General features: G+C 34.9%; 1 protein-coding gene across 2 annotated transcripts; it reads left to right on the top strand.

Annotated features, from left to right (window-relative positions):
- Positions 1-313: 313 nt before the first annotated feature.
- SUMO1 (small ubiquitin-like modifier 1) lies at positions 314-22,657 on the top strand. Of its 2 annotated transcripts, none has more exons than XM_015596726.2 (5): positions 314-522; positions 11,321-11,395; positions 14,516-14,593; positions 17,673-17,744; positions 21,811-22,657. In XM_015596726.2, the coding sequence occupies exons 1-5, from the start codon at positions 460-462 to the stop codon at positions 21,877-21,879; spliced, it is 357 nt and encodes a 118-aa protein (XP_015452212.1). In that variant the 5' UTR covers positions 314-459; the 3' UTR covers positions 21,880-22,657. The 2 variants fall into 2 exon arrangements, with proteins under 2 accessions (XP_015452212.1, XP_006921425.1); XM_006921363.3 differs by having other exon boundaries at positions 316-471.
- The last annotated feature ends 1,134 nt before the right edge of the window (positions 22,658-23,791 follow it).

Raw genomic sequence — 23,791 nt, 5'->3', positions numbered from 1 at the left:
TTCAATTTATTTCGGGAGGTTGACGAGCAAGACCCAGAGACAATAGGAGTATCTTGCCACAGCCTTCAGAAATGCGCAAGGTGTTGGAGAGGGAGGAGTCCGGGCTGTCGGTACGATCCCAAACACTGAGGCTGGAAACCGGGAACTTTTCCACTGGGGGATGGGCTCGGGAATGAGGCGCAGGAACTGATCTTCGGTGGAACAGACAAGGCTGTTGTTGATTTACTCGCGCGACCACCAGTGAAGCCGATCCCCCTCACCCGCTTTCCCGCCTCTCTTCCCCTCTTTCTCTATCCCTGCTCCCAGCGCGTAGCGGAAGTGACGCAAGGCGTAGCGGAAGTCCCTCCAGCCGCGGTGTTGTGCTGTGGGGAAGAGAGACGGATTTGTAAACCCCGGAGCGAGGTTCTGCGTACCCGAGGCCGCTGCTGTGCGGAGACCCCGGGTGAAGCCACCGATACCATGTCTGACCAGGTAGCGGGCCGGGAGCCGTCCGATGGCTGTGACCGGGGCCTTACTCGGCAGGTCCGCCTGCCGCTGGGCTGGGGCCGGGGATGGAGACGCGGGGGAGGGGAGCAAAGAATGGGGGAGGGGGCGGCCGGTGGGGACTCGGCAGGCGAAGGAGGGGAGTGGACTAGGGCCGGAGACGGCGGGGCCTTCCGCGGGTGTCTGGGAGCTGTCCTGCGCCTCTCCGGGCTCTCTCATCACCCTGTGTGCCCCAGCGCCAATGGTCGCGGCCTCCCTTAAGTCGTCCCCCTTGCAGGAGCCCAGCTTCCACCTCCCTGGGAGGGTGGGTCCCTGGGGGACCCGTCTGCCTCCCTCTGCAGAGGACTGATTGCAGAAGCAGGGCCCTAGGCCCCAGTTATGTAACGGGAGAGAATCTCTGCCCGGGAGGCTTCATGGCCCTGAAAAGCGGGTGGACTCCACTTTTTGATTCTTGGTCTGTGGATAGTCCAGGAGTGGGGACGTGGGGGCGGGGAGGAGGGAGACATTGTCTGGAGTTGCTGGGAACCAAGAAAGCTCTGCTTTCCGTTGGGTTTGCAGCTGGGGCCGGGTCGCCGCTGCTCTTTTCTGAGTCTTTTTCCGTGTGGGGGTGCAGAGCTGTCGTCTCCTTTCTTGTACTTTTCCATTTCTTACTCGGGATTGGTTCAGCAACTCTCCAGTTGTAAGAGAGCACTCAGAATAATCAAGAAACAAAGTAGAACAAAACCTTTCCAGCAACAGAAAACATTTCCTCTGGGCATTAACCTGAAGATGACTGATACTTTTGAGGAAAAGGACAGGAAAACTTTGTGACTATAGAACAGTCGCAGAACATTTGCAGAAGCTGCCTGTATGGCAAAGTGCTTCATCTCAGTGTTAATATCAGTAATTTACTTGGGATTTGCACTCAATCAGGAGTGTTTGATTTTCCGTGGTACGTTTTTCTTCTCATCCTTTTCTAGTTAACCATGTTTATGGCTAGTTTTTAATTAATAAGGTTTTGGTCTTCCGTTTTGTTTGCTCAGACGACTTTGACTTTTTAAAGTATTTTTGGACATTTTGATTGTTTAGTGATAGTTACCTAGAAAACTTTTTCATTCAACTCCATAATATTCTTGAACTTTTATTATATTTAACACACTTATTCCCTTGGCTTTTAACCCAGTTCGGTTTTGTACCACTTTGTGAGAGCAAGTGAGGCTTTTGTGGATTTGTACTATTGTGCAAAATGTACATTTACTAATCTAGATTAACGTGGGGTGGATCTTATTACTAACAGTCTAGATTAATTCCCAAGTTGGTATGGGAATGGCATTATAAGTATCTCCCTAGATAGTTGTTTACTTGGTTACCAGGGAGGAAAGAACAGGTGTAAATACTTAGTTTCATCAGCCTTTTATTTTGATGCTCAAAAGTGACTAGGAAGCATATTGAAATTTACTATAGTCTGGTGAAAGAGCAATATACAGAAAGAATTATAAAGTAAGTTGTATAATTTATTGCTCCAGTTTGAGTTCTGGTCATTTAAGAAAGACATGACGGAAGAAATAAAGGACCTTGAACACTAGCAGGTGGCTTTAGGCCGGAGGTTTTTTAGATTCTTTTCTAGGGGTCCTGGAAGGCCAAAACTGTTTTCATGATAATACTAGAACAGTGTTTTTCTTTTTCACTCTGATTCTTTCATGAGTGTTCAGTGGAGTTTTCTAAAGACTAACATGACCTGTGATGTCACAACAGATTGAAATGTAGAAGCAGATGTGAAAATCCAGCTGCTTTCTATTAAGCCAGACATTAAAGAGATTTGCAAAAATGCAGAACAGTTTCACTCTTCTCCCTGGTTTTATTTTGAAAACTTTTTAATAAAAATGTTATTTGCTAATATATGATGGTTTTATTATTTTTAAATGAATTAATAAATATTTAAAACATTTCTCAGTGTCAGTGTTTAATACTGTAAACTTCAATAGATATAACCAACCCGACAAAAATTTTATGGGGTTCTAAATAATTTTTAAGAGCATGAGAGTCCTGAAACCAAAATGTTTGAGAATTGTTATTCTAGTCTGATAGACCAGCATCACTGTTAACAGTTGAGACCCAGTACAATTTCATGTTGGGTGCTAAGGATTTAAGGAAATGTGAAGCTGAATTCTTAACCTTAAAGAGGCTTATGAACAGGAGTAAAAATCTACTGTTACTACTATGCAATATCAGCAGCATGAGACTGAACCACTGTTTCCAAAAGACAGTTTTTAGTTAAAGTTTTATTAGAATGATATATTTTCTGAGACACCTCTCTGGAGGTTATTGTCTGGTGCTAAGATATTGAAATCGAGTAATAATTTCAGTTTAAAATAGGTGGACATTAAATTCACATAGGACTTAAATTTCTGGATTTTCCATTGATTAATGAAATATGATTATTTTTGGAATTTGAGTAAAACCTTTTTTATACTTTTAACAGTTCCAGCATTATCCAGTGGATTTGTGGACCATTATTGAATAATCCTCTAAAACAGTTTCTAAACCCAAGTTTCATGAACCCAAAAGGGCTGAAAATCCACTGCAGTTGTATTAAGTGTTTTGTGAATATTTGTTCTTGTGTATTTTTTTTTTAGGGAGAAAGGGTCCATAGCTTTCATCAAGGGTACATGATCCCTCAAAAAGGTTTAGGACACCTCAGGATAGTCAGACTTATGGGAGCTCAGGGCCCTCAGAGAGAGTGAGTTGTTCCCAGAGAACCCCAGGTGGAAACCTCCAGCCTCCTATAGGACCTAGCGGTGGAAGTCACTTCTGCCTTCTCTTGGTCAGGCAAATCACTAAGGCGAGCCCAAATTAAAGAGAAAAGCTTGCTTGCTTGCTTGCTTGCTTGCTTGCTTGCTTTCCTTATTTACTTACTGACTGACTTTTTTTTATTAAGCTATAGTTGACAGATAATAGTTTTAGTTGTACAATGATTTGATATGTGTATATATTGTGAAATGATCACAATAAGTCTAGTTAACATCCATCACACAGTTACAGAATTTTTTTTCTTGTGATAACTTTTAAGATCTACTCTTAGCAACTTTTAAAATACATATACAATACAGTATTATTAATTGTAGTCATCAAGAGAAAGGCATTTAGACTCCCTTTCTCAGTGGGAAGAATAACAAAGGATTTACAGTTATCTGTAATCTACCATATTAATTGTATTTTTCTGTCAAGATAGCATTGTTCCCCTTGGGTTTTTTTTTTTTCATCTCCCTGTTGATGTTTACTGATCTTATCGTTAGCTTGAGATAGGAGAATATGATGAACTGGGTGTTCATCATATATACATTGAGCATTTCATGCCCTAGAAAGGAATATGTTCTGTCTTCTTTCTGATAGATATATGAGGTGCTGCTAGTGGATGTCGCACACATATACTTTATAATAAAACATTAAAAAAAGTAACCTAAACAGTATTTCATAGAATATTGAAAACCGAATATGAATAACAGAGTACTCATGAAGATTAGTTGAGTAGTTCAAATTTCAAAACTATAAAGCAGTGGTACAATATGTCTTAACACATGTTAGCCTTCATAGCAGTTAGAGTGTTTCTGTTATAGTGTATTTACTTAAATGTCTTTCTCCATTAGACTGTTCACTTTTGAGTGTCAGGAGCCAGGCTTTATTCATTCTTTATTTCTGAGATATCTAACACAGTGACTTAGTAAGGTTTTGAAGGAATGAGTGGTCAGATTCATTCACTTAACAAGTCTTTGTTTAATGTCAGTATGTTCAAGGCACCACTAGAATTGGAAGGTTGCCTCAAAAACATGAAGCAGCAGGTATCTTCCTCCTCTTCATTTAAGTCCCATATGTTTTGTTATTGAGAAAGGGTTGGTTGTCATGGAGTGGTTTTCCTTTTCTAATGTTTTTTCATACCTCTTGATCTTGACTTTTATGAGCAATACTAACTTTTATCTCCAAGATCAGATCATTTGCTCTTTCAGAAAGTTGAGATTGTTATGGATAATTTTCTCTAAGCCTTGTTTAGTATCCCATTTTGGAATTTACTGAAATTGTCATTTATTCATTTATTTTTGGTAGATAATTCTGTGATAGTCTCCTTAGAAAAATCACGTGGATAAGTTTACACAGATCCATAATAGGACCTTAGTTTTACAGTTTACATTTTGGATATTCTTGCAACATGACTTAGGTTTATTTAAAAGTATGTCGTATTTGTTATACTTTTTTATTTTGACTATTCTTTTTGTATTCAATGCCTTTATTGAGCTAATGAGAATCTGAAAGAAAGACCTGAAGGAAGGAAGGGTGGAGTTCTGTTTATTGAACTTTCTGTTCTCAATATCTAGGGCCAGTTATTTTTAAGGTTCTACTGAAGATTAATGGATGTACAAAAAAAAGTGCACATAAATGTAGTTTGCTGAATTTTCACAAGCTGATCGCATCCATGCAGCCAGCACCCAGAGTAGCAACCACTCTCCTAGCTACTAATATATAGATTAGTTTTGCCTCATTTTTATACATTATAACATTATATAAGTGGAATCATACAGTATATACTCCCGTGTCTGGCTTCTTTTGCTCAGGATTGTTTGAAGAGTTGTATGTTGTAAAATCTCATTGCTATATTGCATTCCATTGTGTGACTGTACCACAATTTACTTATCCATTCTGTTTTTGATACACATTTGAGGTAGTTTTCTAGGACCTGTTTTTAACATAAACCGAATGATACTTATTTACAGCACCTTCCATGTCAGTTCGAATTGCTTTTGGACTGAGTAACAGAAAGGCTGATATATTAAGTTAAACAAATAGGTAATTTATTTTTCTTATGAAACAAGAAGTATAAACATAAGTAGTTCAGGGCGGGTAAGGCATTTCCACAGTGCCTTGAATACTCCTTTTTCCTCAGTCCTTAACAGATGTCTTCACTCTCCTGCTTTTCTTCTTGCAGTTACAAAGAGGTTACTTTGTATCTTTGTTACAGGCAGGAGAAAGGAAAAGAGCAAAGGGAAAAAGTAAGCCAAAAAGTGTATACCAGCAAAAAGTATGCTATCTTGTTTCTCATTGGCCAGCACTGTCACATGGCCATAAGAGAAGCTGAGAAATATGCTTTTTAGCTGGGCAAATTTAGGCTTCCCTTTGTAAGGAAGAAGGGGAAAATGGATATTGGATAGGTAATTAACAATGACTGCCATACTTCTAAATCTGTCTGCTAATACTTTTGGATACAGCCAAGCCAATTTGTTCCAGGTTTTGCAAAGGTCTGAAAGAGGAGGTTTTACAAAACCAGTACGATTTTCAGTTGTAATTTTTAGTTCCTGAGAAGTTGTCTGTGCATATCTAGCATTTAACAAAATTCTAGGATTGAATGTAAATTTACAGAAGACCCAGTATTTTGATAGCTTGACTTAAATCTTCAAGTTATGGAACTAAATCTGATCAGTTCTGTTCCAAATTTCTAGTGTTGTCTCATTAAGTTTGAACATATGCAGCATAAAGATGAAAATGTATGTGTATTTTTGTGTTTTTAGAATTGTAAATTCACTGAAGTATGAGGGAGATGACTTTATTGTATTTTGGGAGTTTGTGTCTTAATGGATATAAGCATTTGAATTATCCAATTTAACCCTTGTTGAGCTTTCTTCATTAGGAAATAAAATGAAATAAACTGATGTATTATAATAAGACCCATAGTTAACAGGATTTTTGGAAACTTAGAATGCATTTTTTATGAAATGTTTTATTATTGAAAAATTTAATGTATGTATAATTGTACCCATAAACCCATTTCTTGGCCTATCTTACTTTGTCTACTCAACCCCATTCTACTCTCTCATATTTTTTGAAGTCAATTTCAGACATCACATCGTTTCATCTGTAATATTTTAGTATGTATCTAAAAGAGGACTTTTTCTTTTAACATAATCAGGATGCTGTTTCACACCTTTAAAAATGAACCAATTGTTAATGTCATCAAATAATAATAAATGTATTCTTGCTTTTGGATTTCCCCAGAATCCTCCCATTTTCAGAAGAATGAACAATCTTTGTATTACTGGAAGGGTCAATGACAGATTAGGGGTAGTTAAGTGTGATGCTCTCTTCATGTGATTGAATTGTCAGCATACTGATTGTCAGAGTGCTTCTAAACAGAGTTGTTTTTCTGACTTTGAAATTGCACAGTAAGATCCTCTGCATTAATTTTGAACATTTGTAAATAAGGATTGTTGTGTCTTTTGTCCTTTCTAGTCTAATTCTTTTTTTAGATCTTTAGCCATCTTCTATTTCCAAGCTGTTCCATTTATGACTTGGAGAGAAGAGTTGATAGTGCCTGGTGCCTGATAAATTCCTTTATCATTTCAGTTACCATGATTCAGTCTGTGGATGGCATACCTGAAAATGTAGAGGTTTCCAGTTCCTCTCTTTGATCTTGTGTATACATTTACTTTTCATTACCAATTTCTTCTCTCTGGAGATATGTTTCCTTTCCAACCAAACCAGTCAGCCCTCTCTGAGATGCTCTTTTCTCTGATGACCTAGTGTCCCAGACCCAGTGAAAGTTGAATGCTTTCACTGTTTTGTAACTAGTGTGCCATACCATTCTGTATTGGCTGCTTTTTTACAGGAGAGAAAAAGGAAAACAGCATACAAAAGACATGGACATCACTGGAGACAAACTTTGGCCTTTTTTGTCTAAGATCATCTCATTTTCCAGACTAAATTGTCGAAAAAAAGAGGACATGAAAACTTGGATGACTGCATTAGGCAGGCATGGGGCTATTAAACAGATGGTACAGATGACATTGCTGTAGTGCTTCAGAGTTGGGAAGAGGTCGCCAAAATGGAGCGACTAGGGAAATTGGCAGCTTATTTTTTAAAATTTCAAATCCTGGTGTTCACACATTCTTATGAAATTGAAGTGAATTATCTCTTACCCAACTATGAATACAGAAAATGGAAAAGATTTTTGTTTGTACCGACTTGTGTATAGTAGAAATATGAAACATTAGTAAGATTTTGTGGTGCGATACAGAAAATAGTGTTGTCACTGTAATTCTACAAGCATTAAACAATTGTGTAGCTTTTGCCCAACACTACGGAGGTTATAAAGATGCAAAAACTTGGATCCTCTCCTTATAAACTTGTAGAGAAGACAAGACATAGAAAACTGTCACAGAAAACAATTTATTTAACAAGCATGTTGCATATCTTCAAAGTTCCAAGCACTGTACTTGACCAGAAATACAAAGAAGAGTAAGCATACCAATAGGAAGTCATTCTGCTGAGAGATACAGATAGATGAACATGTGATTATAAAAGATAAAAATAAGCAGCATGTGAACATTTAAGAGAATGATCAGGGGCATAATTTTGTAGGAGGTAATGCCTGATTGGGAATAGGATAGGAAAGAGCATTCCAAGCAGAGGGAATTAGTACGTACAGAGATGGTGGAGATAAGATAGAGGGTGCTGTGTTCAAGGAATTGTAGGTAGTTCGGTATGGCTGGAGCAAAGGATATTAGTAGCAAGAGAGATAGGAGTATAAGGCTGAATTGCTAGGCAGGAACCAGTACGTGAAGGAATTTGAACTTAACCCTGAAGATTCTGGGCAGATCAGAATGCATTTTAGAGTCATAGCTTTGATGGTAGTGTGGAGAATTAATTGAAGGAAGACTGTTATATCTGTTATGCTGTTGCAGTAATGTTAATGAGCAATGAACGAATGCCTGAGCTAAGGCAATGGAATGGAGAGAATGAGATGGACTTGAGAGCCACTCAGAGAGAATTGTCAGAATGATGAATGATTAAGTGTGAGATTTAAGAGAGGAAGAGTAGCCAGATGACCTCCAACCTTCTGTTGTGGGCAGTTGATTGTATGGTAGTCATTTATTGTAATTAGGAATCCAGGAAGAGTAGTAGTTTGTTTGTTTGTTTGTTTGTTTAGGTTTTCAGGAGGAGTTAAAGTTAACAGAGGCGTTAGAGTGCATTCTTTTTTGAACACTTATATTGAGGTACCCCCATGGGACATCTAAAGTGGAGATACTCAGGCCCTTGGATAAATGAGTGTGAAACAAAAAATAGGTTGGAGAGAATGATTGTGAGTTATTAGTACAGGCATATCTTGGAGATATTGCCTGTTCGATGTCCAGACCACTATAATAAAGTGACTTGTAGTCTTTTTGCTGGTGAATGGTCTTACCTTCAATTTGCAAAAGAAAATGCAATATCTGTGAAGCACAATAAAGCAAAGCACAAGAAAACTAGCTATACTTGTATCTTAGAGGTAGTTGGAATCATGGGTCACCCAGGGAGACAAAGAAAAACCAGAGGATTGAAGACATGGAACCTACAGGAGCACCAGCATTTAAGGAAATGGCCAAGATGAAAGAATGGAATCTTGGAGGCCAAAGGTGGAGAATTTTCAAGGAAGGAAGTCATCGAAGAAGTGTCTGTTAGAGAGTTAAGATGAGATTTGAAATTGTTCATTGAATTTATCTATAAGCAGTTGAACTTGTAACCTTGGTGAGAGCAGTGTCAAGTGGAATGGTTAGGAGTAAGCCAGATTATAGTAGGTTGAGAGTGAAAGTGGAAATAAATGCTGAGTACTCTTGTAAAAAGTTTAATTGTTGAAAAAGATGGGGACAACTAGAGAAGAAAGTCAAGGGGGAGTATTTTAAAAATGAGAATAAATGCTATGACAGATATGAATAAATTGCAAGTAGGAGCATTTAAGGAAAACATCCAGTTTGGAAGGTTGAAGGGTACTATGGTTCTTGGAAAAGTATTTTAAATACTGGTCGTCAGATGATGTGTGGGATGGATTTCTGTGAGATCATTTCGAGAGAAGCTGAGGGACGATATATATTCTAGGTAAAGAAACAGACCACAAAGGGCCAAAGGTGGGAAAATGCTCGTAGACATATTCGGGGAACAGTAAATAGTCTAATTTAACCAAATCCTTAGGTTTGTAAAGAAAGTGGTGAGAGAAAAATGAGAATTGAACTTGGTAATGGAGGTTGTTCAGAGCTGTGTTATGGAGTTTGGTTCTAGGCCTTAAAGTACTGGAATCTATAATGCTTTTTGCTTGGGGGTTAAGTTAGAGGAGAAGAGAAGCTGTGCTTTAGGAAGAATTCTTAAGCAGTGTGAAAGATGGATTGGAGGAAGGGGAAAGAATTCCTCCTGTCCCTGAGTAGCCTCTAGCTAACCCTATCTAGGAAACACAGGAACAAAATCACCCCCATTGTGCTGATGTAGTGCTCCTGAGGTGGGGGTGGGGTGGTTCTCCTTCTTTGTGCCAATGCAAACACAGCTTCTTTACACTCCTCCCAGTTAAAGAGAACTCAGGGCTTTGTTGCTCTTTATTGCCCTTCACTGCATGGAATAAGCTGTCCTTGCCCTCTCTAGATACTTAAAGGAAAGAAGCATCCGTTTATTAGGAATTTAAATTCTTAAAAATGTGGTGGTGAGACTGTGTCTGAAGACAGTCTTCTAGTTTTCAGGTGAAATACTGCCTCACTAAAGAAGGTTAATTTTGTCTGCTGTCATAATATGCAGCAGTCAGCAAAAGTTGAAAGTACTGCAGAATAAAAAACAGGCGAGGATTTACACTAACGAAATCAATTCTGTTATCTAAGTATATCCTTAGACTCTAGCCTGTATCTTCATGTTAAAAGTTATTTCTAGTTTCATGGGTTCTGTTAAATTTTGAGTGTAGTTCATTTTTAAGTACTGGCATGAGGTACACAGGTAATGGCCCTGTTATTTCACGTGTAAAATACAATATGGTTGGTTATATTCTTATCAAGTGTGGATTAACAGTTTGAAGTTGTAATGAATAACAGAGTATATATTTAAATAAGTGTATAATTTGATGGTCAAAGTAAAGTATAGCTTATGGGAAAGCTGTTATCACACGATTGAGTGAAATTTTCCAAGCTACCTCCTTTACTAAAAATGGCTTACTTTTACTTCATGGTGAAGTTGTTTGAACTAATTTATTTTGTTAACTTCATTTTATTTCCTCTATCCCTTCATTTGAATTATTTCATTAACTCTCTTCTGTCTTCTGTTTTTTTCCTCTTTCCTTTTCCTATTTACCCTTTTCTAAAAAAATTTCAGTTCAGTTACCCTAATTTTTTTTTTAGCCAAGCCTAATCTAAAATTGGATATGATGCTTCAGATAGTCTAAAATAATAGATGATATAAAACTGATTTGTTTTGATTCTGGGGTACTGTAGGTCAATATTTTGCTATTTGAGTTTCCTTCCTAAATAGACTTTGCTTATGCTAATATTTTAATTTACATTGTTTAGTACAGTTTTGTAATTGGAGTAGTTAACTTCTCTCATAGGCTGTGAGAAGGTAATCTTGTCAAAGTGTTTGGTTAAGAATTCATGAAGAACAAGTTTCCTATGTCTAATAGGACTTGATTGCAGGATAGTGGTTTCCAGGTTGTTGTCCTGCGCTGCTGCTGCATTAGCACCACTGGTAACTTGTTGGAAATGCAAATTGTAGTCCTACTCTACACCCCAGTCCTACCCCAGATCCCAGGCCTACTGAATAAACTGGGAGTGGGGCCCAGCAGTCTAAACAAACCCTTCAAGTTTTAAAACCATTACTATAGGATATTATAATAAAAGACATCTTTCTTCATTTCTAGTGAACTGGTGTTTGGGCCGTAATTGACTTTTTTGTTTAATTGACTGTCAGAAAATAAATGCTCTTTGTATTTTCAGGTACAGATCTTGTACCTTGAGCTAAAGTAATGGGTACTCATAAGTAATGAAAATGGCATATAGGAACTTTTATCTTAAATGTACTTTTCTTTCAGGAAGCAAAACCTTCAACTGAGGACTTGGGAGATAAGAAGGAAGGAGAATACATTAAACTCAAAGTCATTGGTCAGGTGAGTTTCATTATTTTTCTCTTTTGACTCTCTTTGAATGTGTGAATAATTTCTGACACAGGAAACATGATTTAAATAAGGCAAGTTATTTAAAAATGGAGTTTTCATTCACTATGAATGCATCTGTTGGAGGTAGAAGGGGCTGGTAACTTTTAATTGCTCTTCTAGGCAGATTTAGACCCCTTAATTTCTCCAAATAAAATCTTTTTCTTGGTTAGTATGCTTCAGGGGCAAATACAGTGAATACTATTAAGTGATAAGACCAGGGCCCACCTTAAACAAAAGGGCTTCTCAGCTTTATTTTTCACTCTTTTCTCTTTCCTGGCACCTCATTTCTCCAGAGTCAGGCCTGTACCTATATTGACTCTTTTTGAGATGTTAACTGATAATTAAGGTTAGCTGAAAATTGTCAGAAGAACGAATTTTCATGTATTTTTTTTAAAAAGCAAGAGAATTGGTGGACTCTCACCATCAGAGTGTGAGAGTGCCATTTCCACACATTCTCTCAATCGTGGGATATTACAGGTTTTACAATTTTGTGCTGGTATCATAGGTAAAAAATTTTTGTTTATTTTGCATTTATCTGATTATCAATGAGGTGTAGTTTTTGATCTGTATTTGTATTCTATGATTATATGTTTATATTTTTTCTCATCTGTGATTATCTTATTTTGAAAAATTTTTATTAAGATATAATTCACATGCCATAATATTTACCTTAAAGCGTATAATTCAGTGACTTTAGTATTTTCACAAAGGCCATTCACCCATTACCACTATTTAATTCCAGAACATAATTATCACCCCAAAAATACATGTAGTACCCAGCAGTAACTCTCTATCTTTCTCTCCCCCTAGTCTTTAGAAACTACTCATCTACTTTCTGTCTTTATGGTTTTGTCTACTCATATTTCATGTCAGTGGAGTCAGATGTTATGTGCCTTTTTGTGTCTGGCTTCTTTCATTTAGCATAATATTTTCAAGGTTTATCCAAGTTGTAGCATGCATCAATTATAAATGTTTTGTTGTATAGATATACCACAGTTTGTTTATCAGTCATCAGTTATGGACATTTGGGTTTTTTTAGTATTTTGGTTGTTATGAATATGTTGCTGTGAACATTTATATACAAGTTTTTATGTGGAGCTATGTTTTCAATTATCTTTGGTATATTGAAGAGGAATTATTGGCTCTAATATAGTAGTAATTTCAACTTTTTGAGGAACTAGCAAACTGTTCCAGCACTGGCTGCACTATTTTAGATTCCTACTGGCAATGTATGAAGGTTACAGTTTCTCTCCATTCTGGTCAGTACTTGCTGTTATCTGTCCTTTTGGTTATATTCATCCTACTGGCTGTGAAGTGGTATTTCATTCAGTTTTGATTTGCATTTCTCTGATGGCTAATGATGCTGAGCATCTTTTCATGTTCTTATTAGCCATTTGTACATCATCTTTGGAGAAATGTCTATTCAGATCTTTTGTTCATTTTTAAATTGGATTATTCGTCTTTTTATTTTTGAGTTGTAATTATTTTTTATATATTCTGGATATTAGATCCTCATCAGATAGATGTTTTGCACATATTTTCTCTCTTTTGGTTGTCTTTTCACTCTTGGTTGTGTTCTTTGCAGCACAGTTTTTAATTTTGATTAATTGAATTTATGTGTTTTTTTATTTTTTTTTTGTTTTTGCTGGGCTTTTGGTGTTATATCTCAGAAACTGTTGCCTAAACCAGGGTCACAAAGATTTACACCTATAGAGTCTTCAAAGATTTTTTTCGGTTTTAGCTTTTATAGTAAGTCTTTGATTATTTTGAGTACTTTTTGTATGGGTTTGAGGTAGATTCTAACTTTCTTTTGCACAGAGGTGTCCATTTGTTCCAGACCATTGGTTGAAAAGTCTGTCCTTTTCCCATTAAACTGCTTGGCATCCTTGTCAAAAATCAATTGACCATAGATACATATGGCTTCGTTTCTGGGCTCTCAGTTTTATTCCATTGATCTGTATGTCTGTCATATTCCATGAATTACTTTTTAAAAAATTACTGATTTGGAGTTCCTATATTCTCTTAATATTTCTTGTCTGTTATATTTTATAAATATTTTCTCCAGTGTCTCTTAAGTTTTGTTTATGGTACAGTAAAACTTGTTTTACTGGAGAATGGTTTATGTTTTTATTAAGTCAAATTTATCAATCTTTTTATTTTTTAATGGCTTCTAGGTTAAAATCCTGCTTTAGAATAGGGATTTCTCAATGTGAAGATTAGGGGAAAATTCTTAAGAAGAAGAGAAAATATTAAAAAAAAATTTTTTTTTTAATGTTAGCTCTTTTAATTCACCTCAAAGTGATTTTAGTGTATGGAGTGATGTATACTATAGAAATTTTGTCTGTTCATGAAATTACCTATAAGAAGAAAATTTATTTTTCTTTATAATTATAGTCACGAAAATCTTGTAAACATTCAGCTTCCACTAATATACATTTATGACTGTTATATGTAATCATAAGGATCTGCTTTGAATTTTACAGTATGCAAATGCCAATGTTTATTTCTTTTGGTTGCCTGACAGTCTGGGTAGAAGAAAAGAATCTGGTTCCACAAATCAATTTGACTGACTCAGGTTCTTATTCATTTTATTCATAAGAGAGAAACCAGACTTTTTATGGCAGGAATAAGTTTCTCAGTCTGTTATTTTATAACATATATGTCTCTTGTAGTTTGACCACCTTCAGTGACACTTCACTTGGAGGGGGAGGTACCTTTTGTTTTGAGCTGCTTTTGAGGGTTTGTCGTAATTCAGCTTCTTTTATTTTAAAAAGAATGGAAATGCAATTATGAAGGAATGCATTTTTTGACATACATGCTTTTACTGATAATTTTAACACCCAAGACATACTGTCTTTGTTTTATTAAATTTCTTTTGAAATGGGTGTAAAGCAATTTTGAGGATGATTAGAGTTTTTTTAATAAAACCTGTTAGGAATGTTAAAAAAATGTTTTGGTGGGAAAATACAGGTGACAAAGTTTATGTTTCTATTTGTGTAATTAAATAATTCGTTTCAACCAAAGCAAATAGTTTACACAAAGAGGGGTAATCTTTTTCTTTTATCTCCTTAGGATAGCAGTGAGATTCACTTCAAAGTGAAAATGACGACACATCTCAAGAAACTCAAAGAATCATACTGTCAAAGACAGGTTTGTTATGTTATTGTATTAAATAGAATGCTTTATATGTCATTAATTTTTCTTGATGGCTTACCAGTGTATTTAATGAAGGCAAGTAAAGTTTGGTCATTACTATGAAATGTTCTTGTTTGTAACCATGCATGTTTAGCCATATGTTAAATTTAATTACTAACACTAATAGTTTATTATATTTATACATAGTACTATAGATTATGGCTAATTGTATTTTATATTTTCAACATCAAGGATTCTGACTATGGGTCCATAAATAAGTTATGTGCCTTGTTTTCTCCTTAGTAAAATGGGAATATTACAGTGCCTACCTTCATGAAGGTGAAATAAGATGACCTACATAAAGCTTTTAATATGATGCCTGAAAATGCTCAATAAATGTAACTCATCATTATTAATAAAATATATTTTTTAATAAATGTAGTTGAAATTAGTATACAGATTCTCCTCAATTTATGATGGTGTTATAGCCTAATAAACTCATCATAAGTTGAAAATGTTGTAAGTAAAAAATACATTTAATACACCTAACCTATTGAACATCATAGCCTAGCCTACCTTAAACATGCTCAGAACACATATCCAAAAATACTCTGGTGACAACACAGCACATGGTGGAATATTTGTTGTTTATCCTTGTGATTATGTGGCTGGCTGGGAGCTACACCTCGCTGCTGCTGCCTAGCGTCACGAGATAGTGTTGTACTGCATGCATATCACTAGCCTGGGAAAAGATCAAAATTTGAAGTACAGTTGATCTTTGAATGGCACAGGGGTTAGGGGCACTGATCCATAATTCATGTATACATTCCAAAATTCATGTATAACTTTTGACTCCCCAAAAACAACTACTCATAGCCTGCTGTTGACAGGAAGCCTCATCAATAACAAACAGTTGATTAACACATATTTTGTATGTTATATGTATTATATTCTGTATTCTTACAATAAAGTAAGCTAGAGAAGAAAATATTAAAATCACAAGGGAGAGAAAATACATTTATAATGCTGTATGTATTTATTGAAAAAATCTGTATATAAGTGGACCAGCGCAGTTCAAACTCATATTGTTTAAAGTTCAACTGTACAGTTTCTACTGAACCCAAATTGCTTTTGGACCCTTGTAAAGTAAAAAAAATCATAAATAAAACCATCCGTATGTAGGAGACAACCAAAGTATATTTTAATAATTGAATTGTATTACATGATAGTAACTCAGGTGTTAAAGGTATTTTAGGAGATTTTATAGTTTAAATTTATAACTTACATAAAAATCACTTTTGCTAGAAGAAAGATCACATAGATGTTAGGATAAGTAAAGCAATAAACATGTCTGTTTTTGATGTCAGACTCAGTAAAATCTTATTAATTGGGGCTCAATTAGTTCACATTTTTAATAATACCAATGAGAGCTAAAATTGAGATGTTCACCATGGGAAAGGAACATGTATTACATGCATTGTGCTAGGTACTTAGATGCATTGTCATTTAATCCTCACAACCCTGAAGAAAATTATATAGTCTTTTCACCCCATCTATAGACCAGGGAGTTGAATATTGAAGAAAAACAGTGTAAAGTAAAGACGTAAATCACAAAGCTAAAGTGAAAACTAAACTTTGATCTCAAATTAAAGGTGCTGGGTTTGGGGAGATAATTAAAATATAACATCAATTTATAATATTTTCCAACTTTATTGTTTATGCCTCAGTATACTTTACAGTCTTTAGAAAAGGTTTTTATACTTAGTTTACAGGGGCTTGGTAAATTTTTTCTTATATTTAATGATATGCAAGGAATAGGAAACAATTCATCTGAGTTATGCAACAGTTACCCAATAGAGATTGAAAAGTGTGCAAAGTAAATATTTATTGAATCATTTTTCCATTTTGTTCTTGTAGATAAATTTCTATAGAAATGTTTTTAACCCCAACACAAGATAATTATAGGTTTAAATTAAAATCAAAGAATATTCTGCCTTTGTCATTTATGTTTATTTTATTATTTACTATAACCCTGGAGAGAATTAAAATCAATTGAAGGGTAAGTTTGCATGGTCTCATGTGTAGTACATATTGAAAAGTAGTTTTATTTTTTTTGGATATTTTTGTGTGTTTAAACAGTGAAAATCTTAATATATTAGGTATTGAGCGAAACTTTCATAATACTTTTGTGCTACATAAATTATCTTAATTTGTACTTATTGAAATTATTTCTCTTTAAATGAGTCATCGCTTCCCTTTTAGCTATTTTTGTTGAGTAAGTGATTAGAAAATATATTTTAATATCTTCCATGATATTTATTGTGCTCTGACATCACAGGTTTATTGTAGCCTATCTGGCTAGCTACTGTGCTTTACCAATTTTCTGTGATTTAATCTTTTTTAAAACCAATTTTTCACGTACAGTTGGAAGCTAGTAGGTGCTCATCCAATTTTTGATTTTATCTTTTATGTTAGCTTACAGATTTGAGAGGAAACTGTAAAATAGTGGTCAAGAGCATAGGCTTAGGAACTGATTTAGCCTTAAATTCTTGTCCAGCTTGTCTGCCCTCTTCATACCTTAGATCAGCAGTCCCCAACCATTTTGGCACCAGGGACCAGTGCTTCTATGAGACTCTACTGCCTGAGGATCTGAGGTGGAGCTGAGGAGGTGATGTTAGTAGCATTGGGAAGCGGCTGCCAATAACAGATGAAGCTTCGCTTGCAGGCCCACTGCTCACCTCCTGCTGTGCAGCCTGGTTCCTAACAGGCCACAGATTAGTACTGGTCCACAGTCCAGGGATTGGGGACTCCTGCCTTAGATTGTCTAGCTGTAAAATGAAGGTAAGGTGATAATACCTACCTTCCAGGGTTGTTGCGACGAACATTTATGATTATGCATGTAAAATACTTAGAACAAGGAGGGCCTAGCAAATAGTTGGTATTCAATAAATGGTAATTGTGATAGAATTAGCTGTCTAATTTTATGTTCTATGCATTCTGTTGATGCTTTCATAGTTTGCTTTTTGTGCATCAAAGTTCCTATTACCTTTTTTTCTAAGTTTTGTGTGTATATATGTGTCTTTTGCCTTTTTAGGGAGTTCCAATGAATTCACTCAGGTTTCTGTTTGAAGGTCAGAGAATTGCTGATAATCATACTCCAAAAGAAGTGAGTGTAATTTCTTCTCTGAGTCAAGAAAAAATTTTAATTTTGTATTGAATGATTTGGTTCACTGGTATTAAAGTGCTCTTTTCTTGAATATTTTCTGATTTAAGTGGTATATTATTTGTCAGAGGGAAAAATAATGTTTGGGGTTGAACTTTCCCTTTATTGCCTTCAAAAGTGCTAATACAAAGAGAGATGTAAAGTAGGAAAGAGTACTGAGATTGTCTTAAGGCACATACTATGTCTTTTGAAGATAGATGTTCCTCAAATTTGGCAGATTTCTGGTACATTTTTTATGGTGATAGTGACAATTACGGTTTGATTATGACTTTGAGAACAATAAGCTTGGTGCATATTAATATATTTGGTTCTTTTCTCTTGGTTTATATTTTTTAATGCTTCTGTGTCTTCATTTGTTTTATCATATAGACTATTTTCTTGGTTTGTATATCCACGCACCCCACATAGAAGCATCTGAAAGTAATAAAGCGTGAGAGTGTGTATGTATTTCTATTGTATAGATTTCTTCCTCCAGATACAAAATGGTATTTCTCATATTTCTGATAGTGGGAACAATGTATGGTTATCATATGTTTATCTTGAAAACACTTCAAATTTATAAGACTAGTATCATATTCTTTATAATGTTCTCCCTAGATTCACCAGTTATTGACATTGCGCTACATTTGCTTTATCACTCTGTTTATATGTAAACATTATTATTGGAAGACCAATTTAGATTAATTTGCAGATATCATGACCCTTACTCATAAATATTTTAGTGTTATCTCCCAAGAGTGAAAATTCAATTATCAAATTAGATATAACATTGATATAGTACTATTATCAAATATGTAATCAAAATATTCAGATTTTGCCATTCATCTCAATAAGATTCTTTATAGCCTTTTTTGGTTTTACTTAACCTGGGATCTGACCTAGGATATGCATTCTAACTAGTTACCATGCCTCTTTAGCATCCTTTAATCTGGAGCAGTTACTCAGTCTTTGTTTTTCATCATGCTGAGATTTTTTAGGCAGTACATGCCAGTTAGGTTTTAGAATGTCTTTCAGTTTGGGTTTGTCTGATGTTTCCTCATTAGAGTCAGTTTTGCATTTTTGGTACAAATGGCACAGAGTGAAACTGTACTTCGGATTGCATTATGTGAGGAGGTACATGATGTTCATTTGTCTTGTTATGGGTAACATTGACTTTGGTTACTTAGTTAAGGCAGTAACTGCCAGATTTATCCATTGTAAAATTATCATATTCCTTTATAATTAATAAATTATCTGTGGGGAGATACTTTGAAACTGTGTAAAATGGTCTTTAGATATTGGTCCCTTCAAGTTGGTATCTGTTCTTTTTGAAACGTCTCCATCTTTTAAAAAGTTTTAATTTTGAAATAATTTCACCTTACAGAAAAGTCGGAGAATAGTGCAAAAAAGTTGGAAGAATTGTATTCTCTTCTACCTAGATTCACCTATTTTTAACATTTTGCTACTTTTGCTTTTTATTACTCTCCTCCCCCCATATATATGTGTGTATATATCCCTTGAACCACTTGGGAGTAGATCGCATACGCCATGGCCATTTACTACTTAATGTTTTAGTGTGTATTTCTTAAGAACAGATATATTTTGCATAACCACAGTACTGTTAATCAAATTCAGGGCACTTAACATTGTTAGAATACTTTAATCTACAACCTAATTGTGTCATTTGTCCCAATTATGTCTTTTATAGTAAATTTTGTCCTCCACAGGATCCAGTTCAGTATCAACATATTTTATTCAAGTACCTCTTTAATCATCATTAATTTGGAACATTTCCTCAGCCTTTCTTTGTCTTCCATGACATTTACATTTTTGAAGAATACAAATCAGTTATTTTCTAGAAAGTCCCAGATTCGGGTTATGTATTTTTGGCTGGAATACTACATAAATGGTGATGTGTCTCAGGGTGTGATATCTGGAGCACATGAAACCCTTTATTGGTGATGTTAATTTTTATCGCTCAATTTAACTTGTTTCTTTACTGTATAGTTGTTGTTTTTCTTGTTTTAATTGAGTAATTTGTGAGGACATACTTTTGAATATCCCCCCTAGGTTTAGTATCCACCCACTTTCTTGAGTATTTTATTATCTTATGGCATAATAGGATGTTCCATACTAATCTTGTATTTTCCCTGTCCTAGCTTGGCATAATCACTTGATACAGAATAGATACTTAAAACATTTTAGTGACACCTTTCTCACTATTATTAAGATGTTATTTCAGAAGAATAATGGGGCAGTGGGAGAGAGTAGGTATTTAGGGAGTGACCTCCTTGTCTTGTTCATTCATCTCTACTAATGTACTTTTTGAAGCTATAGCTTCATATTCTCCATAGTTTTTAGTTTTCTTAGCATATTTTAATTTTTATATTTTATAATTCTGCACAAAAATGCCCCCTATAAAATATACAACTTTTCTTATAAAACTACAAAGTTACTGATATTAGACTTTCCTTTAAAATTTTGTTTTTGTTTTTGTGATCCATTGCAGTTCAGTGGAAAATGCTGGCGTTTTTATTTCAGTCTGCTTTTCACAGTGCTTTGCTTCTCAACCCTGGTGGCACACCAGAATCAACAGAGTCACAGTCCTTTTCCCTCACTGAGGGTGACACCTAGGTTGCTGTATGACACCACATCCTCTTATGTACTCATTTCTTTTTTAAAGAAAAAATACTTATAGTTAAAAATAAAAGTAATAAAAAGCCAAACTACCAAAATATATAAAATGGAAAATATACTGTGAATATGTCTTCATTTCCATTTCTCGAAGGCACCCATTATTAATAGAGAAGTCTCCCTTATCTGTAGTTTCACTTTCTATGGTTTCAATTACTTGCTGTCTGCCACGGTCAAAATTATATTAAATGAAAAATTCCAGAAATAAAAAGTTCATAGGCTTGTGCACAATTCTGAGTAGCATAATGAAATCTCACGCCATCCTGCCTGGGATGTGTGTGAATCACCCTTTGTCCAGTGTATCCACGCTGTATATGCTACCCAGTCATTAGTCACTTAGTAGCTGTCTCGGTTATATATGCTGTGATATCATAGTGCGTGTGTTCAGGTAACCCTGTTTTACTTAATAATGGCCACAAAGTGCAAGAGTAGTGTTGTTGGCAATTCGGATATGCTAAAGAGGAAAAAACATAGTATATATATCTCTATTGGAAAAAAACATAATATAAGTAGGAGTCAGTACTTTCGGGCCTTCCCTGGGGGTCTTTGGAATGCATGATATCCCCTGTGGATAAGTGGGGACTACTGTACTATCTTTAAGAAAAAAATTCCAGAATACTTCAATGCATATAAAGCACATTAAAGAAAATCAATAATTGCCTATACTTTGCTTAATGTTCTGTAAAAGGAATTTTAAAGAGCCCCCTCCCCCTTTTTGGTAAGACTTGAGAAGGAATGGGCTGAGAAATCTTGATTATAAATCTGGAGATATTGAGTAAAAGTAGATGTGTAGATAATTTTTCTGCAGTGAGATTGGTCATTATTAAAGAAAAAAATAATTATATGCCAGAAGGAATTATAAATGACAAAGCAAACCACTTAGAAATTAATCCTTAGGCAGGATTTTTTCTGAATAAAACCACATATATTTCAAAGTGAGATCAGGTTTTTTGAAAAAGATTTTATTAATTACATCCAGAAGTAAAACGTTTTTCAGAAAATATGCCATAAAACTATTATACTATTAAATACATATTTCATTAGATTTAAAACTTTAAAGTCCTTTTCAATAAACACTTAAATTTTATATAGTGAATAAACAGGAGAGTTAAATGGACTCATCAAAATAATGAATGACTTTATAGGTACAGAATCAGAAGGAAAGATATCTCCACGTTCTTTAGATTAAAGGAAACGGGATTCTTAATCTTAGAACAGTGTAACTATGGACCTCTTTTGTATCTTTTTGCACTTTAAAACAGTGGCCACATAATTGCAACCAATGAAAAAATAGTGCTTTTATATTCTACTAAAATATTTTTCTTCCCTCTTACAGCTGGGAATGGAGGAAGAAGATGTGATTGAAGTTTATCAGGAACAAACGGGGGGTCATTCAACAGTTTAGATATTCTTTTTATTTTTTTTTTTTCTTTTCCCTCAATCCTTTTTTATTTTTAAAAATAGTTCTTTTGTAATGTGGTGTTCAAAACGGAGTTGAAAACTGGCACCCCATTTCTTTAAAACATCTGGTAATTTGAATTCTAGTGCCCATTGTTCATTATTGTTTGTTTTCACTGTGCTGATTTTTGGTGATTAAACCTCAACCCCCTTCATATTGATCTTTCCTTTTTAAATATTACATGTGTGCACAGAGAGGCCACCTTTTTCAGGACTGTGCATTTTCAGGCTTGTGATAAATAAGATCGACCGATGCAAGTGTTCATAATGACTTTCTAATTGGCCCTGAAGTTCTAGCATGTGATTGCTTCACTCCTGGACTATGACTTTCAGTGGGAGATGGAAGTTTTTCAGAGAATTGAACTGTGGAAAAATGACCTTTCCTTAACTTGAAGCTACTTTTAAAATCTGAGGGTCTGGACCAAAAGAAGAAGAATATCAGGTTGGAGTCAAGATAACAGATATGATGAGAGTAAAGACTAACTCCAAAGATGGCTTCACTGAAGAGAAGGCATTTTAAGAGTAAAGAAAAATCTTGTAGGAAGATCCCAGAAAAGTTCTAATTTTCATTAGCAGTTTAATAAAGTTATTTGTGCAGAAATGTGTACAACAGAACACTGCTCTTTTTGATTTTATTTGTACTTTTTGGCCTGGGATATGGGTTTTAAATGGACATTGTCTGTACCAGCTTCATTAAAATAAACAAAATATTTGTAAAAACTGTACTAATGTTCATTTTATTTTTAATTGTATAGAAATAGAAAATGCCTAAAACATAAGGTTTTCTTGCATAATACTGGAAATTATTGTTTGTACATGGTGCAAATAATTTTTTTCTTCAGTACTGTACAGCGATGATGATTAGGACTTCGAAGCACTGAAAGTTACTGAAGTGCCTTCTGAATTAAGGATTTAATTAAGGCCACAGTACCTTCTTAAATACTCAGTGTTTTGTTTTTTAAAAAATCTTGGTATTTCTGTATGGTTACCTGGACATCTTGAATAAATGGGCACACCAAAATTCTTAATTGATTTATATTGATAATTTCAATTGCTCCTTGAGTAGTTTACAAAATGTTCCCTGCCTAGTTAAGGTTTCATATACTTTGTTTATATTTTTTGTTTTTTCTTTATATCTTAAATATTTAAATTTGTATAAAATTTAAATTAGTTTCTATTAGAGGACTTAACCTTTTAATGAATCACAGAATTTAGTATATATCTATGCATACACATTAATTTCATGTTATTCCAAATAGAATGTCATCTGAGCAATTGAGAGGAGCAAATAAAACCTATTTCTAATGTATTTGATAAACTGTTATAGCTTAAATACCCTGCTCAAGTCACCTGTTGAAAAATAATTGGCTTGTCTTGTAAATTCCTATATCTGACCCTAACTGAAAGATTCTTTGTATTGTACCTATATAGTCCAGCTAAATTTGAGCTTTTAGATCATCACCTGGCATTTATCATATATAATAAATAGTGAATAGAAATTAGGCCCATTTGTAGAAAATCTTCATTGAGTTGCATATTTCTGTCAGGCCTGGGTAACAAACCTGATAGGCTATTTGAGCTATCCAGAATGCTTGAATATGTAGTTTGGCATCTTTTTGTTTGCATCTATGTTGAAGGTGCTCAGCATTTAGGTGGTAGAGCTTAGCTACTGGAGAAATAAAATTTTCTTGGTTTAGTTAATTGGATTCTTCTAAATGTATTGCATTCTGCAGTGGTTAACTTTAAAATGTGTTTATCTGGTGTGGCAGTGCTGATAAAATAGGCCTCTCACAGCAACAATTTAATAGAATATCAGATTTGGAAGGGGCCTTGAATAACATTTAGTGTAGCTACTCTAC

The sequence above is a fragment of the Pteropus alecto genome, unplaced genomic scaffold (genome assembly GCF_000325575.1).
Source record: "Pteropus alecto unplaced genomic scaffold, ASM32557v1 scaffold3, whole genome shotgun sequence".
Lineage (NCBI taxonomy): Eukaryota > Metazoa > Chordata > Mammalia > Chiroptera > Pteropodidae > Pteropus > Pteropus alecto.
Note: the sequence above shows the minus strand (reverse complement) of the source record. Positions and strands in the feature narration are given on the sequence as shown.